Source organism: Apteryx mantelli, chromosome 2 (assembly GCF_036417845.1).
Source record: "Apteryx mantelli isolate bAptMan1 chromosome 2, bAptMan1.hap1, whole genome shotgun sequence".
Lineage (NCBI taxonomy): Eukaryota > Metazoa > Chordata > Aves > Apterygiformes > Apterygidae > Apteryx > Apteryx mantelli.
The window spans coordinates 155180065-155194670 of NC_089979.1; the positions used below are offsets into that span (position 1 = coordinate 155180065).

The window sequence follows — 14606 nt, forward strand, 5'->3', positions numbered from 1 at the left end:
ATGGGCAACACCACCTCCTGCTGCGTCTCCGCCAGCCCCAAGCTGCGCCGCAATGCCCACTCCCGCCTGGAGTCCTACCGCCCCGAGGCCGAGCTGAGCCGGGAGGACACGGGCTGCAACCTGCAGCACATCAGCGACCGCGAGAACATCGACGGTGAGGCCGGGCGGGCGGGCGGGCGGCCCCGCCGCGGGCGCGGGGAGGGAGCCCCGGCCGCCGCCGCCGCGAGGGGGGCTCTGCCCGCCGGGCCGGGCCGGGCCGGGCCGGGCCGGGGCAGGCGGGCGGTCTCCGACCCCGCCGGTGGCGTCGCGGCGCCGTTATCTGTCCGGTGCCTCGCCGGGGAGCTGCCTTGCGCGGGGGCGGCGTGCGCCGGGGCCTGCGGCGGCCGCGAGAGGCGGCTCGGCCTCCCCCGCCTCCTCCCGGCCGGCTCCCACCCGAAATTCACGCCTCGGCCGTGGCCCGTGCAGGCGGCAACGGCGAGCGGCGACGGGGCGCGCCGTCGGGCAGCGGGTGGGCCGGTGCCGCCCGCGCAGCCTGCGGGGGTGAGGGTGTACGGGACGCGCGTCTCCCGGGACGGCGCCGTGCGGCGGGGCCGCTTCTTGCCCCGTCTCCCGGGACAGCGCCGTGCGGCCGGGCCGCAGTGCCCTGGTGGTCGTGAATACTTCTGTCCACCTCTGCAGTGATACTCTAGGAAAAAAAAAAAAGCCATATTCCAACCCATTTGGTAACGACCCAATGTCCTGATGCTTTGGCTAATCAGAATACACCTTAATTTTAAATATGAGGTTGAATATATGCATATAATTTAGTTTTTGATCAGCTGAAGTATTTGCTCCTCAAAACGTTGTTTGGTAAAAAGTCAGCTATCCCCTGGATTAGCTTACGTGAACTGCCTTTGGTGGACAGCCAGGAAGAGTGACTTGGGCACACTTCAGCTCGCCTTTCACGTTTCTTTCATAGCTCGTGGGATGGTGATCTTTTCACAGAGTTGTGTATTAAGTCAGTCCTTTGCATTGGCAAAATGATATAGTCCATCATAGCAGATGGAGTCCATCCCTTTATTATTAAGATTATTTCTTTCGATTAGATACATTCTGGAAATACAAGTGTTGTCTTTCAGATGTCTTTGCTACATGCAGCTGAAAAATTGGAGTGTAACAGGATCAGTAGGTGGAAAAAAATACATAATGGTCTAGTCTGAGAAAATCGGAGATGAAAGAACCAATTGTTGATCTGTGAATGATTAATTCTTCCAACACCAGTGTTGTCCAGCGTAGTAGCATGCCTCTTTGTCTAATGGCACGAATTTTTACATCCATACCAACAGATTTTGGTCAGAGATGTGTGGCTTTTGTTTCTTATTCTTGGATGTACTTTTTTTTCCTAGGTGGGTGGAAGGGTACAGGTGGAAATAGTAAGTGCATCTGTGCTTCCCAAAGTGTGCATATAGTGCAGATAATTTTTTTTATCTTAATAATTATTTGTCAAAAAAATTATTTATTGGTTGGTTGTTTCATTTGCTGGATCAGGGCATGTGTGTGTTCTGTCTCTCTTCTCCTTTGAACACTTACAAAAAGTATTTTCTATTGTATTTTTCTATTATTTTTTTTTAAATTTCATTTTTTTGCATTTAGCGCTGTTGCTGATGAAACATCAAGTTTTCAAATGGGGAAACTGTCTTTAATTCTGAAAAGAGCAAACAATTTTGAGTTTTCTTTTCATACCTTGCTCTAATCTTGCCTCTCTTTATTGACAGAGTCAGAGAAATAACTTTTCACTGAGGAGACTGATGTACCATAAATGTCTGTCTCTCGGACGTGATTTCTCTGTTTGGCGCAGTAGGCTTTTCCTCTGTAGGGCTGTAGGGAGGGGACAGAGGGGCTATATTCACAGATACGATGGCATGAAGCAAAGCTGATGCCCCATGATGAAATTGGCCGAAGGGCTGTTCGTGGAATAGAGACTATGTGGAGAGTTTCCATGCCATTGAAGAAAGGATACTTCTTAATAATTAGTCCCTCCCTTTCTTCTCCCCCCCGCTTCAAAAAAACAGATTTTTTGCCCTTTATAAACTCTCTGATGTCACTAGGTGATTTTTCCTTACCAGCTCAGATAATGTCACCGTGTGCAACTGTGCATCACTGATAAACCTGTTAAGCCCTTTCATGATGTTCCCATCATGTTATTTTTTCTGCTGCATAATGGACAAACTCCTAAGAATGGACTGTTTTTAAAAGCCATTTCTGTGTTCAGTTAGTTGTTTTTATACCCACCTTCTTCAGACTGGCATATGGGAATCTCTGAACTGAGATTAGGTGGTATTTGTATATCTGTGTGTACTGGGTTTTATGAGAGTTACGAATTTTGCGAAGTACAGGAGGTTTTTATAATGTCTGCCCAGTATACCTAATGAAATTTTTCTGAAAGGGAATACTGGTATCTAAGAGCTAGGGCATGATGGGTTGCAACTGGTTTTGTGAAGTAACTGACCTACGTTCACAAAAGCAAGAAATAAGCATGTCACAAGCAAATTAAAGGTCTAATATGTTGCACACAGGCATTCCTGGTAATACCTGGTTCGTAAAAGGATAGTCCTTCTTTTTTCCAAAACAATTGTCTATCTGGTTTAGAGAGGAATCTCTTTCAAAAATCTTTTTGTTCTCTTAGCCAGAACTCCTCCAGAGACAGTCTGTATGCTTTTCAGCACTATGGTTTGCATTCCCTACCTAAGCATTTGTCAGAGGTCATGTATCCAAGTACCACTGCAATCTTACATGTTAAAAAATTAAAAATAGAGCCTGCTGTGGCCTTCATCAATGAACTTAGTCTTTTACTGCATGCTGCTAGTGATGCATACCTCATAGCTTGCTTTTTTTTTCTTCCTCAATCAGCTTCATCTCTTTATTTTATGTTGTTCCTTGCTTCCCAAATAAGCACTGTCATCTTGTATAAAGCCTTCTTAAAACCTCGCTTTTACTATGTTGTTCGCACCAAATCAGTTAATTTACATCCTTTAAGGAGTGGATATTTTAGTATTTAGCTGTAGAAGCTTTTAGATGCACACATGCTAAGACTAATCGTATTTGAACTTATTCCTAACCAATGTTATTAGTGCACTGCCATGTGATTAAGATTTTCATTTAAAGTGAGCTGCACAAGATCACCAGTCTTGGCTGAGTAAATTGGTACTTGAAGCAGAATGACATGACTTAAAATTATAGGTCTCTGAAGATGTGAAGATGACTATGTATTGTTGTAGGGTTTTTTTTCCCTTGAATTTACATGTAGTAAGAATAATGTGTTAAAAAGAAATGGAGTGAACCTTTCTATTCTGTGGTGTCATAGCAGTGTGGCCTAATTTTCTGTGCTAAAAGGTTTTTCTAAAGGTTTTTCAGGCTTGAAGGGTATGTTTACTGCATCTTGAGGCCTTGCTCAAGGTCAGGCTTCTTGTCTGTACAAAAAGCAAACCTGCAAGCAGGGCATCCACATATGGTGGGACGCCCCTTTCTGAATCACACAAGAAGTTGTTTGCTGAGCCCATCTAGCAACTTAGTATGGCACCATGAATGCTGTCTGCTCTCTCCTGTCTGCTGTGTCTCATGAGGTTGGAAGGTGAATAAGTGAATGATACCTCAGCATGAGTATACCTGTTCTTGTCCTGCCTGTCAGCTGCTGGTCTGAATATCTTCCCCATATAATAGCTTTGCAAGAATATGAAATACCTTCTACACACTGAAAACATAAATAGTATATAGCTCTTTCTCTGAGCTTGCTACGTAGAAATGATTTGAAATAACTTTAGCTTCTTTTATTTGCATTTGAACTTGGATAACTAGAGTTTTTTTAAATAAATGTTAGTTTTCTATGTGCACTCTGACATATGGAGTGATCTTTTTACTTTATCCTGCAGAATATTTAATATCTGTGATGGCAGAATGATGGTGATCTCTGAAACATATGTGAAAAGCTAGTAAATGTTAATAAACTTCCTAAACTTAGCAATACAGTGTATTATTTAGATACCATACTCCTAGCAGTGTGCTTAGGTATTATCTTCACTGGAATAGTTATCACTTCTTCTATATCTTATGCAATGTTTTTGTCTCCTTATAATCCAACTTTAAAAGCAAATATTCCAAAATTGCTGAAATGAGCTGTTTGGATGTTTTCATGTTTCCCAAGCTGAAACTTTTTGCAGAAGTGGGCCAAACTTCATAAGTTAGTTTATATAGCAAAACTGAAACTACGTCTGTTGCTGAGTGCTTGGTCCCCCCCCCATACCACACACCCCTCCAGTGTGTCCCGTTTGAGCATCAGCAGTTCCTGAGCCTCAAACCAAGCTTTGTTTGGGAGGACTATCTTAAATCTAGAGTGCTCATTAGCCTGAACTAGAGAAAGATGTTAGCAGCAGCAGCACTGTCCTAAAGACTGGTCCTTAGCTACTTGGTGTAGAAGTTGGCCAAGGAGTTGTGTCATTAATGAGAAATAATTACTGAAAGCTATTTGGAGAATTTGATGGTTTCCTTTCTCATCACAACTTGTAACATCATTTCAGGCTGGAAACCTGTAAAGGCTGTAAAGGATTTATTAGAGCAACTATTGTCAAACTAAGGCAAGTTTCTCAGGTCAGCAGAAATGTACACTTCTCATTAATGGGTGTTATTTACTTCTGTTTTTATTTCTTTGCAAAATAATTTTGTTTCTGTTGGGTCAGGGTAATGCTGTAATGATTTTACTGAAATACCATTGCTAGCCCATCATAGATGCCATTTGCACTGCAAAAGTTATGCTTTTGTCTCCATAGCTCGTGATGGCTTGAACAAAACATACTGATGTTTTCGTCCCCGTGAGTGGCATTTGTATTACTGTCTTTGTTTGTGTGGACATGTTATAGAAAACCATGTAGTTTTTGAATACTAAACAAAATTATGAAAGAGAGGTAATCCCAGGATTCAAAGTGAGTTGTCTTCAGTCCCATGTAACACTTGCTACACTTGGGTCCACTGTAGTTCCTAGAGAGGGGAATGCAGTCTGCACTGACACCTGTGTGATACTGTTCTCTCCTTACAAGGAGGGGAGTCAGCCTTCAAATATTCATAGCTTGTCTTCAAAAGAATACTCAGCTTTAGTTAATAAGTTTTTATCTGGGGCTTTTTGTTTATTTTTTCTGTAAAATGATTCTTATACAGCTGTGGCTATTGGATTGAGATCCCAAAGATATCAGATTGGAAGTGAAAAGGTTTACTTTCAACAATGAGGAGATCAATGTGAGACTTTGAAATTTTAAGAGCTTCTTTTGTTTGCTCTATTGGTATTTTTAAAAGTGGGAATCGATGAGTTATTCCTGAATCCTAGTCTGAATGGCTAGGCAAAATTTTATAAGCCAGGATACCCAAAATGTCATAAGGCGCACTGTTGCTAAATGAAGATGTGAAACTGTTGGTACAGGGATCATTTTCTAGATCTGGTACAAAATCAGCAAGTTATTGGCATGCTTAAAGTTGTTTCAGATATGCAGTTTGTGTCTGCAGATTAGTATTTTGAGAGGAGGTACCTTTTTGTTTCTGTGATGTTGTGTTCATGAAATTTTACTTCCAACTAATACAGAAACTTATTACTGTCTTTGTTTCTGAAAAGAATTCATTACTTTCGGATATTGAGGATCTTGCATGAGCAAGAAGTTCTACTTGATCAGCAAAGATGTTTTGAAAAGTTTCCCTACATTTTCTTGCTTATATGTGAACTCTCTAGGGAGAGTAATTTAGGAACTGTGAGAGTATGTGAGATTTTGTATGTGAAATCACTGGTGGTAGCTGTGCTTGTAGTCAGCAACTGAAATTAGTTAGAGGTCTTCACTCTTAGGCCTGTGCTCAGAATATTAGGTCACATCTGTTTTTCTAGCTCGAAAAAAGTTGTCTGTAGGTAATAACATCACATATACAGTTTACATTCAGTAAACTGTAGTGGCTACTAGTTTGGCTTGCCCCACTTCCTCCTCTTCAGAGAACTATGTTAAAATAACCAGTGTGAAATGCAGGTTAGAAAAAAAGTCTTATGATCAAGAACACTCAGATCATCCTTATAGAAATTTCTGTTTCTAGACAGTTGGTTCATTTATTGTGGGAGTGCAGTCTCTTGTATGTCCAGGAGATAGTATCACCGCTGTTATAAATCAGGATCTTCACAATCTGTTTTGATAACTGCTTGTTTCATTCTCTTTTTTGTTTTGGGGTGCTGAGCCTTAGCTGTATTAGTTATTGAGGATAGGAATAAAGATGTACTGTTTTTATTTCTTCCATTCCTAAGTATTTCTAGTATATTTTATAGCATCATATGTTTCTCCCTGAAAGAGAATACACTGCTTTAGAGGTTGCTTATTACTTTTGGCAGCCTTTGTTTTATGCATTGGTTTTGGTTTTATTAACTAAATTTATGAAACTATATCTTTGAAATCTACAGGGATAAAATTCAGAAGGCTAAATCCGGTTATTACAGAATGTTTTGCCTAATGTACAACACATTATTCTACTCTGTCTCTACTTGGAGAAAAAACGTAGTTTCAGATTCTGTTAGCAAGAGTTTCATTTCTGGTTGCTAACACAGTTTCAACTGCAGCTCCAGTCAGGACCCTGACTTTATTGGCTCCCCGAACTCAGCGAGTCTGCTGAGGATGATCTAGGAATCTGAAATTCTCTGCCATTATCACTATTAAAATAGGGAACATAACTAACCTCTCAACATGTTTTTTCATGTACATATTTTGAAATTCTAATATTATTGAATATCAAATAATAATAATAGATTTATTTGCGTTTGGCATAAGTGTTTTTTGAAAAGGGATTCTAAAATGAAGATGCAAGAACTCTTATTCTGATTAATATTTTAATATTTCTTGCTGTGTGGTCTTATGTAGTTTATTATTATTATTATTAAGATGTTAAGTAGTAGATTTGAAGTCTAGATGTTAAAATAAACATCAAGATAAAATCCAGCTTCACAAGTGAATGACAAGGTCTTTTGCATGTGCGTCTACGATAAGCTCTGCTTCTCTTCTACCTGAATGCTCTCGAGGACTGCATAGCTCAGCGGCGCTTCCTTCTCAAAGCTTTTTATTGTGACTGTTCCTCCCTGACAGAAATCCAGATACATTTTATTCAGTCAGTGCAGGCTGAAAGGGTGTGAACGGGTTGGGAATGAAATTGTATTGTAAGCTTTCAAACCATGCTGCCTGCAGCTAAATGTCCTTTCCTTTTATAATAATTTGTTCGGGATATTGTGTCTAGTGTACTGCACTGCCAATATACACTCATCCCCTCTGTATCAGACAGAAAGAAATCAGAGCTGTAATTCTACTGAGGGCTGTGTGTGAACTTTTGAGAGGGTTTAGGTATGAGAAGGATTCCTGTAATTGAGGTTGTCCTGGAGATCCAGTCTATGATTAAAAATACTCTGCAATAGGAGAGATTTAACTGGTTGTTTTGTAGAGGAAAAATAAACTAAAACTGCCTCTGAAAGCTAAAGCAATCAAAAATGCATTTTAAATTCTGAATATAAGCAGTGATGTAAATGCTACATCTAGGATGTACCCTTGGCAAAATGGATATTTAAGTGAAAGGGATGTTGCCTGGTCAAATTTAACTGGAAATGAATGTTTAGTGAAAAGTAAGCTCTCAACCTCAAGTCATATTTCTTTAAAAATATTATAGCAAACATTTATTTTTATAACAAGTATTTGAATCACAGTTTATGCAATCCAAACACTGAGGCATTATGTTACTACAGGAGGACAGGAGCTTAAATTAAACAACTGCTCTTATTTTCAACAAATCTGGTTGTGTGGTTGTTTTTTTTTTCCTTGTGTATGCTTTAATTTTGGAATATAAACTTTCCGTAGTTCAGTGGTAGTGAAGTTATGCATGGCTGTGGGTAGTAAAAGGAGAAGAGACCTTAAGGGAGTGCCTCAGTAGTCCTTTTGTCTCTGACTTTGTATGGATTGCTTCAAAATGGGTTCACACGGGTATCAATGTATTTGGTACTCTGAAAAGTAGAGTGTATTAATACTGGCTTATACACAGTGGTTATTCAAGTGAAGTACGGCACTTTTTGAGACTGTGACTTCTCCCAAGCATTGTATGTTACGAGAGGAGAGTTGCCGCCTTCGGGTGAGCCCTGGCCTTGGGGGACTGGTGTGTGCAGCGAGCCCCGGGCACGGCACGGCCGGCTCTGTGTCCTTCCGCTCCCGGCGGCCCAGATCAGCAGTGGCTCTGTCCTGGTGCTGGGATGCTGGTAACTGTGTGGCGTAAACCCAGGTACGTCCTGGGACTATCTGTGAGCCTGAAGAAGCAAAGGTTCGCCCTCTGACTTTGTTGGAAACACAACATACGGTTAGGTAGCAGACTCATTTTTCCAACTTGTTTTTGAATGAAGTATTTTTATTAAAGGTATTTATATTTAACAAATGTTTTGAATAATACCATTTTTAAGTAAAATGGCATTCTCTCTTTTCTCATGTTGTCAGTATAATCTTAAAACTGTCTTTGAGCTGGAAGATTCATATATTTCATTTTGGTCATTGCCCTCACCCATTCTTGTAGCTTTAGTAAGACTGTTGGATTTTTGTCTTTTTTCCCTTGTTTTTTTTTGCATACCTTTCTCATAGTCTATCTTACTTACCTCCTGTCTGTGCTCCTCAGCCCAATCTTTCATCCTCCACATCATACAGAAGTCCTTGCCTCTAATCTTCCTGTCATCTCTTCTTTGACCCCTTCTGTTTTGCTGTGCTTTTTGAGAAATGTATTTTTACATTTGCTGCACATTCCTAGTTCCTACCTCTCCTGCATGTTTTACTGCTAAGCAAATAATACAATCCTTATTCTCTCAGATTTCACAACAGTTATCCACATGTGGGTAAGATTTCTCTATTTTTCCTATATCTTCAGACTTTAAATAGCATTAAACAAACTATTTTGATCACCATCTTCTCTTCCATGACTGTTGGAAGATTGTACTTTATGAGGAATTTATGTACTGGATTACAATTTGGGATTACAAATAAACTGCAATGCATGGATTGCATTGCAATGCGTGGGTTAAAAGATATTCTGAGGTTGGGGATTTTCTTTATTTTTAAAGAGAAGTGGAATGCATACACATTGCCTTCTTCTAAATAAAAAGCTGAAAACAGATTTAGTTAGTAGCAGTATTAAGATTTGCAATTCATGGAAGAAAATTCTTGGTAATTACCATTTCTGTAATTGAAACTCTGCCCATGCTTCAATGTGTCCAGCTGTATGTAAATCTTCTCTAACTACATATTTTTGCATTTCTTTCTTCATGTAAATGAGGAATCTCCTTGGTTTCTATTTGAGGACTCAACTCTGAGTTGAAAAGCGGGGCATATTGCTGGAAAAGGTTGTTCTTTCTAAGCAGGGGGTGGGAGCGTGCGACTGCTGAGCTCGGAGGCAGTTCAGGTGTGGTTCACCCCTGGGGACTGGCGACCAGTCCATTCAGGCCGGTGTTGCGTGGCAAACCCCATTGCAGCCGGCGGGTAGCGGGGCAGGAAGGGCTGTTGGGCTGTCGCTGTTGTGTTGCCGCGGTCCAGCTGCATGGTCAGCTCAGTCCTGTCCTGGGGAATGATGGGCCTGAGAGAGAGTTTTCATTCCCACTTGAGGCTGCTCTTCCTCTGCTTGACTTCCCATGGTCTGTGGCTCTTGTCCACAAGCAGATTTTAGTTTTGGCTCTGCAGGTCAGGAGGGCTCTCCAGCCCTGCCCCCTGCTTTATATCCTGAAAGAAGCTTTGCTGTGGAAAGTTGCTGATCTGGCCATGTGTGTTTGCTGTGCTCTACTTGCTGGCCATGCCATCATCTCTACAGCAGCTCTTCCAGTCTGATCATGCTACGCTAATCAAACCGACAGGGAACATCACGTGTGAAGTCAGCACACTGCCAAGTGTTGTTGTAGCTGTATGGCTTGACTTGTCTTATTTATGTGACAAAAATGAGTTGGAAGTACCTAGATCTCAAGAGAATATGCTGACCTCCTTAGGCCAGTGTCAGTTCTCAGACAGGGGTTTTAATTCTGTTTCTCATCTAGACAAAACAGTTTCAATGCAGGTACACTAGGAATAAGCTGCTAAGGATAATCTATCAAAAAAAGAAAAAAAAAGTTATCTCCAGATATCAACCTTTGGTGGGGGTGGCGCAATATGTGATTATGTATTGTGAAGCTTTGGTTCAGCAGTGCACTTAAGCTGTACACTCAAGTCCATTGCTAGCTGCAAAGCACTTGTATTTGTAATGATATTAAAGCACCTGAGCCTGTTCTTATCTTGCAGTTAAGTCCAGTGATAAGTTCATTGCTAAATAGGGCCTGTGTGAGAGTAATGCTGGTTAAAAACATCGAGCTTGCCCCTACAAGATGCTTAGCATTAAGTTGACTGTTCAGCAGAGCACTTGGGAGAGATGATGTGGCATCTGATAAATAGTCTTATTAATCTCATCCTGCTTGCTAGAGTTCTCTTTCTTTAACTAACTTGGGTATATTTTTTTATATCTCTTACAAATAAGAGGGAAAGTATGTGCTAATAAAGTTTTAGTGCTGTTGTCCTCTGTAATCTGGAAAATAATTTGCCTCAGGGGCCTGTTCGATCCTACAAGCCAGATGATATTTACTTATCTTACAGAGAAAAAGCTAAGACGTGTTTCAAGAAAGCAGTTTTGTGGTGTTGGTAAATAGAGTGACCTCTGCTTATCTTACTGGCTGTGGCTGGTTTCTTTGTTCACCCACTATTGTTTCACTAGATCCTTCTCTTCTCTTTTGTCTTCTCTTTCTCCCTTTGTGGCAGGGATTTTGTTTTGCATCAAGAAAGCTTATCCTAGCAGGATGAAGTTATTATCCAGGACTGGGTCATGATAGCTTTTTCTGCTCCCATAATAATAAACAAACGTGTTTAAGTGTATTTTCTGAATGGAGCTTAAAACAGATGGGAGGAAAAAGGCACTGTTTCCCTTTGATAACATATAGCACTTACCACCAGGCAAATGCATATGAATCTTAAATAAACAGCTAATACATTGGTAGTTACTGTTAATTATTTCCATTAGCTTCATTCCTTTGATTAAAAGGGTTCATTATCATCTCCATGGTGGTGTTTTGACCTAGTAAACAATTGAGAATCAAAAAATTACTTGCAGATAAAGGTTGCTGTGATGAACAACACTCTTTACATATTCATACCTGCGCCTATTAATAACTGAGCCTTGGCTTGTGTTTTCAAGCTCAGTCAGCAGTAAGGAGAGTTGATCTGTCCTCAGCTCCCTCCCTGTTTACCAGAAAGATGGGATTAAACAAAAAGGATTGATGAGATTTAGAGGGAAAGCTGAAGGAGATTTGGACATTAACTAATCTGGCAAATACTGTGTCTGAATCCTGGGAACAAGATTCATTCTGAAGTTAATATATGTCCTCTTCCCCTTCATGGAAATTCTTTTATTTCCTAGTTATAAAAGATTTTTATTTTCTAAAGAGAGTATCTTCATGCTGCAGGCTAGCATTAAAAATAACAATAGGCATCTATCAAGAAAAGCAATTTCCATGTCAATAAGTAATATTTGTGAGAGAATTGAAAGCACTTGAAACACATTAGAAGACATATGGTGAATGGGTAGGGAAATACAGTTTTATTCACTGGTACTACAGACTGTAGTAGGAATTTCAGCATCCCTAAATAGCTTGTTTAAATACCCTTCTCTCAGCTCTTAAACTCACTTAGGGTCAAATACCCATCTGTTGTAAATAAGCTTCACTGAACTCAGTGAAACTACAGTGGTATGTACCATTTAAGAAAATCCATCTCCTTATTTTCCAAGATGATGTATCTAGGCAGCTCTTGAAGTCAAATCCAAGTTTTCACTTAGGGCTGTAAGAAGAGGAGAAAGGTTTTCTGCCAGTTCAGAACAAGTGCAGAGTCAATCCAGTCCTTGTTGTGAAATCACTTCATTTGAAATAAAATAAATGCTGTAAGATTTATGGAATAGAAACCAAATGTTCTAAACAAAATCTAAAGCTCTTCTTTCTATACAGAAAAGTAGGGATTCTGTGTGAATGTAGAAACAGTTGAGACATAGAGCTTCCTGCCACGAATATGTAAATCAGATAGAGCTGATAACAGCTGAAGACTTATTTTGCTTATTTCTTCATTTTTCTAAACACCATACATTGGGTCACCTTTAATTGTTTGTTCTCAAAAAAAAAAAAAAGGTGAAAAAACCTTCCTAAAAATAGCTGCAGTCAGAAACTAGGGATTCTTCTCTTATTTGGTCCTTCATCCTTAGTTTTCTTCTGTGCTTATTTTTAAGGTGTGAAGGACATACACTTGCAAGGTGAACAGGGTGTTGTAGGCTTGGTAGGGTAGCTGTTTGGGACATAGATCAGACCAGACTGGCAACTTTGCTCTTCCAGTGAACATGGATTTAGCATTAAATGATCTGTTTGACTTGCTTGCTTTCTGAGCAAAGTTCAGCAGTGTCTCATTTCCACTTAAAGATGAACTTAGAGTTGCTTTCGTAGTTATAACCTTGAGCTACGGAAATCCTGCCTCATCTTTTCAACCCCCTTGTGGGCTTTATCAAAGGACAAATTTTTTTTTTCTCAAATTTTTTCATTGCAAAAGTGTTTACAGTGTGAATAGTAGCTTACCAGCAGAAGTGTTTTCAGTGTGAAAAGTAGCTTACCAGCCTCTGTTCTGCATCCATCTCTTCCAAACTAAGGGTTTCCTAGTGCCTATACTATTGTCTACTGAGCATTTGCTATGTATGTAGGTTACTAAAACACTCACTATTTAAGACTCCGACTTTCAGAAAGTTAAATGACCTGGTTGCTCTCTAAGGTTAAAAAAACAAATGCAAAACAAGCCTCTGCTAAGTTTTACCTCCTCTCAAAAAGTGTATTACATATTTGTCCTAAAGTGTGTACTAACATGTAGTAGAGAATTTGGGAAATTCCATACTAGGTCAAACCCAATGTCTCTGTCAGCAATGGTTGCTTAGGGATTGTATACAGGAACATAGAGGAATGTATCCTGTGCTACCTTAGAACAGAACTGTAGGGTACCTGTAAACATTAAAAGGCACAAAGACATTAAGTAGAACTCTCTTTGGATGTGAAACTCCTTTTAAAAGAAAAAGAAAGTGCTGGCCTTAAAAAAAAAAAAAAAAAAAAAAAAAGTACATATATGCAGAGTGCTGGGCAATGGACCTTACTTATTTATAAACGTCTCTATTGGATTTGGACCGCTGCTGATTCAGGAAAGTTAGTCTGTCTGTAGGATTGTTCTGGATGACGTTCCTGTATTTCCCAGGCAGAAGGTCATGTGCCGGTGTGCTACAGAACCGTATGCCGGTATGTGAGCAGCAGACACGCGCACATACTTGGCACTAATGTTGCTGGGCCTGGGCTACACTGAGAGTCTGTGAGCACACTGTGACAAAGTTGAAATCCCTGGACCTTCTGCAATGCAATTGGAGCTGCTGCGTAAATTGAGATATGGGAATTTTGCAGGTTGTAAATGTTTCTCTGAGTCCTGGAATATATAAATACCAGTTTGATGTGAATGCACTGAAACCATCAACTCTGCTTCCTACTCTTGGTTTTGGGAACAGACAGTGGAGGGGAACAAGTCAAGCTATTGCTTGACAAAGTTAAACAAGTTAAAGCTGTTATGTTAGTATGTGCTTTTAATCTTCTATTTGATTTTCTGCCGAAGTCCTATCTTAATAGAGAAGTTTTCCTTACCTAAGAGCAGCGTGTGAAGAGGAAGAGAAACTGGAAACATAAAGCTTGTTTGAACAGTTTCATTTGTGCTGCACTGTTAGCACACTGACAAGGAAACTGGACTTAGAGGGAAACCATTACTACTGGATAAAAAGAAGTGTTTTCTTCTAGAAAAGGTGTCTTCCAGAATATCCTGGACTGGATTAGTCGGACAGCTTTATTAATTACAAAAAGTCTATGTCACACTGTACACTTGCACTGGAGGTCCCTGCTCAGCTGGTTTTCTCATCTTTAGACAAGAGAAGCTGCAGAACTCCAAATGGTTGTTGATAATTAGTGTATAAATCTTTTTCTTTCAGGAAAAAACAGAAAGGAGCACTTGAGACATCCGTGAAGTTACAGGAAGTGGCCAGAAGTAGGTAGCAGCAAGCAGTAACAAAGAGATGAGAACAATAATTATATCCCTTTTTGTCTACTTACTGTCATATCCAGACTTTGTAAAGTAGCATTAGACAACACAGAGATTTTATTGCAATTTCAGGAACGACTGAAGAGGGCTTTAGAACTATGATAGAAGCTATTATAAAAATAGGCAAGATTTTAAACCTCAGATTTTTAACTGGGTAAGGGGCAGCTTCAAAAATATCACCAAGGTAACATTTTGTAGGTTTTCTGTTATGTTCCTCATTAGACTTCAAACCAGGATATGCAAACAGACATCTACAGAGATTAAATCTTTTTTTTAATTGTCTAAAAATTGCTGTGATAGGAGGGGAGAGTAAAAGTATTTTTTAAGCAAGATTCTAGATAGGCTTTAGATAAAATACATAAAAATTAG

General features: G+C 39.9%; 1 protein-coding gene across 2 annotated transcripts in view; it reads left to right on the plus strand.

The window, feature by feature from the left end:
- CCNY (cyclin Y) overlaps positions 1-14606 on the plus strand; it is a 132724-nt gene continuing 118118 nt past the window's right edge. For both annotated transcript variants that reach the window (XM_067291898.1, XM_067291899.1), the window contains exon 1: positions 1-154. In XM_067291898.1, coding sequence (XP_067147999.1) covers positions 1-154 — 154 coding nt within the window. The remainder of the gene's footprint in view (positions 155-14606) is intronic.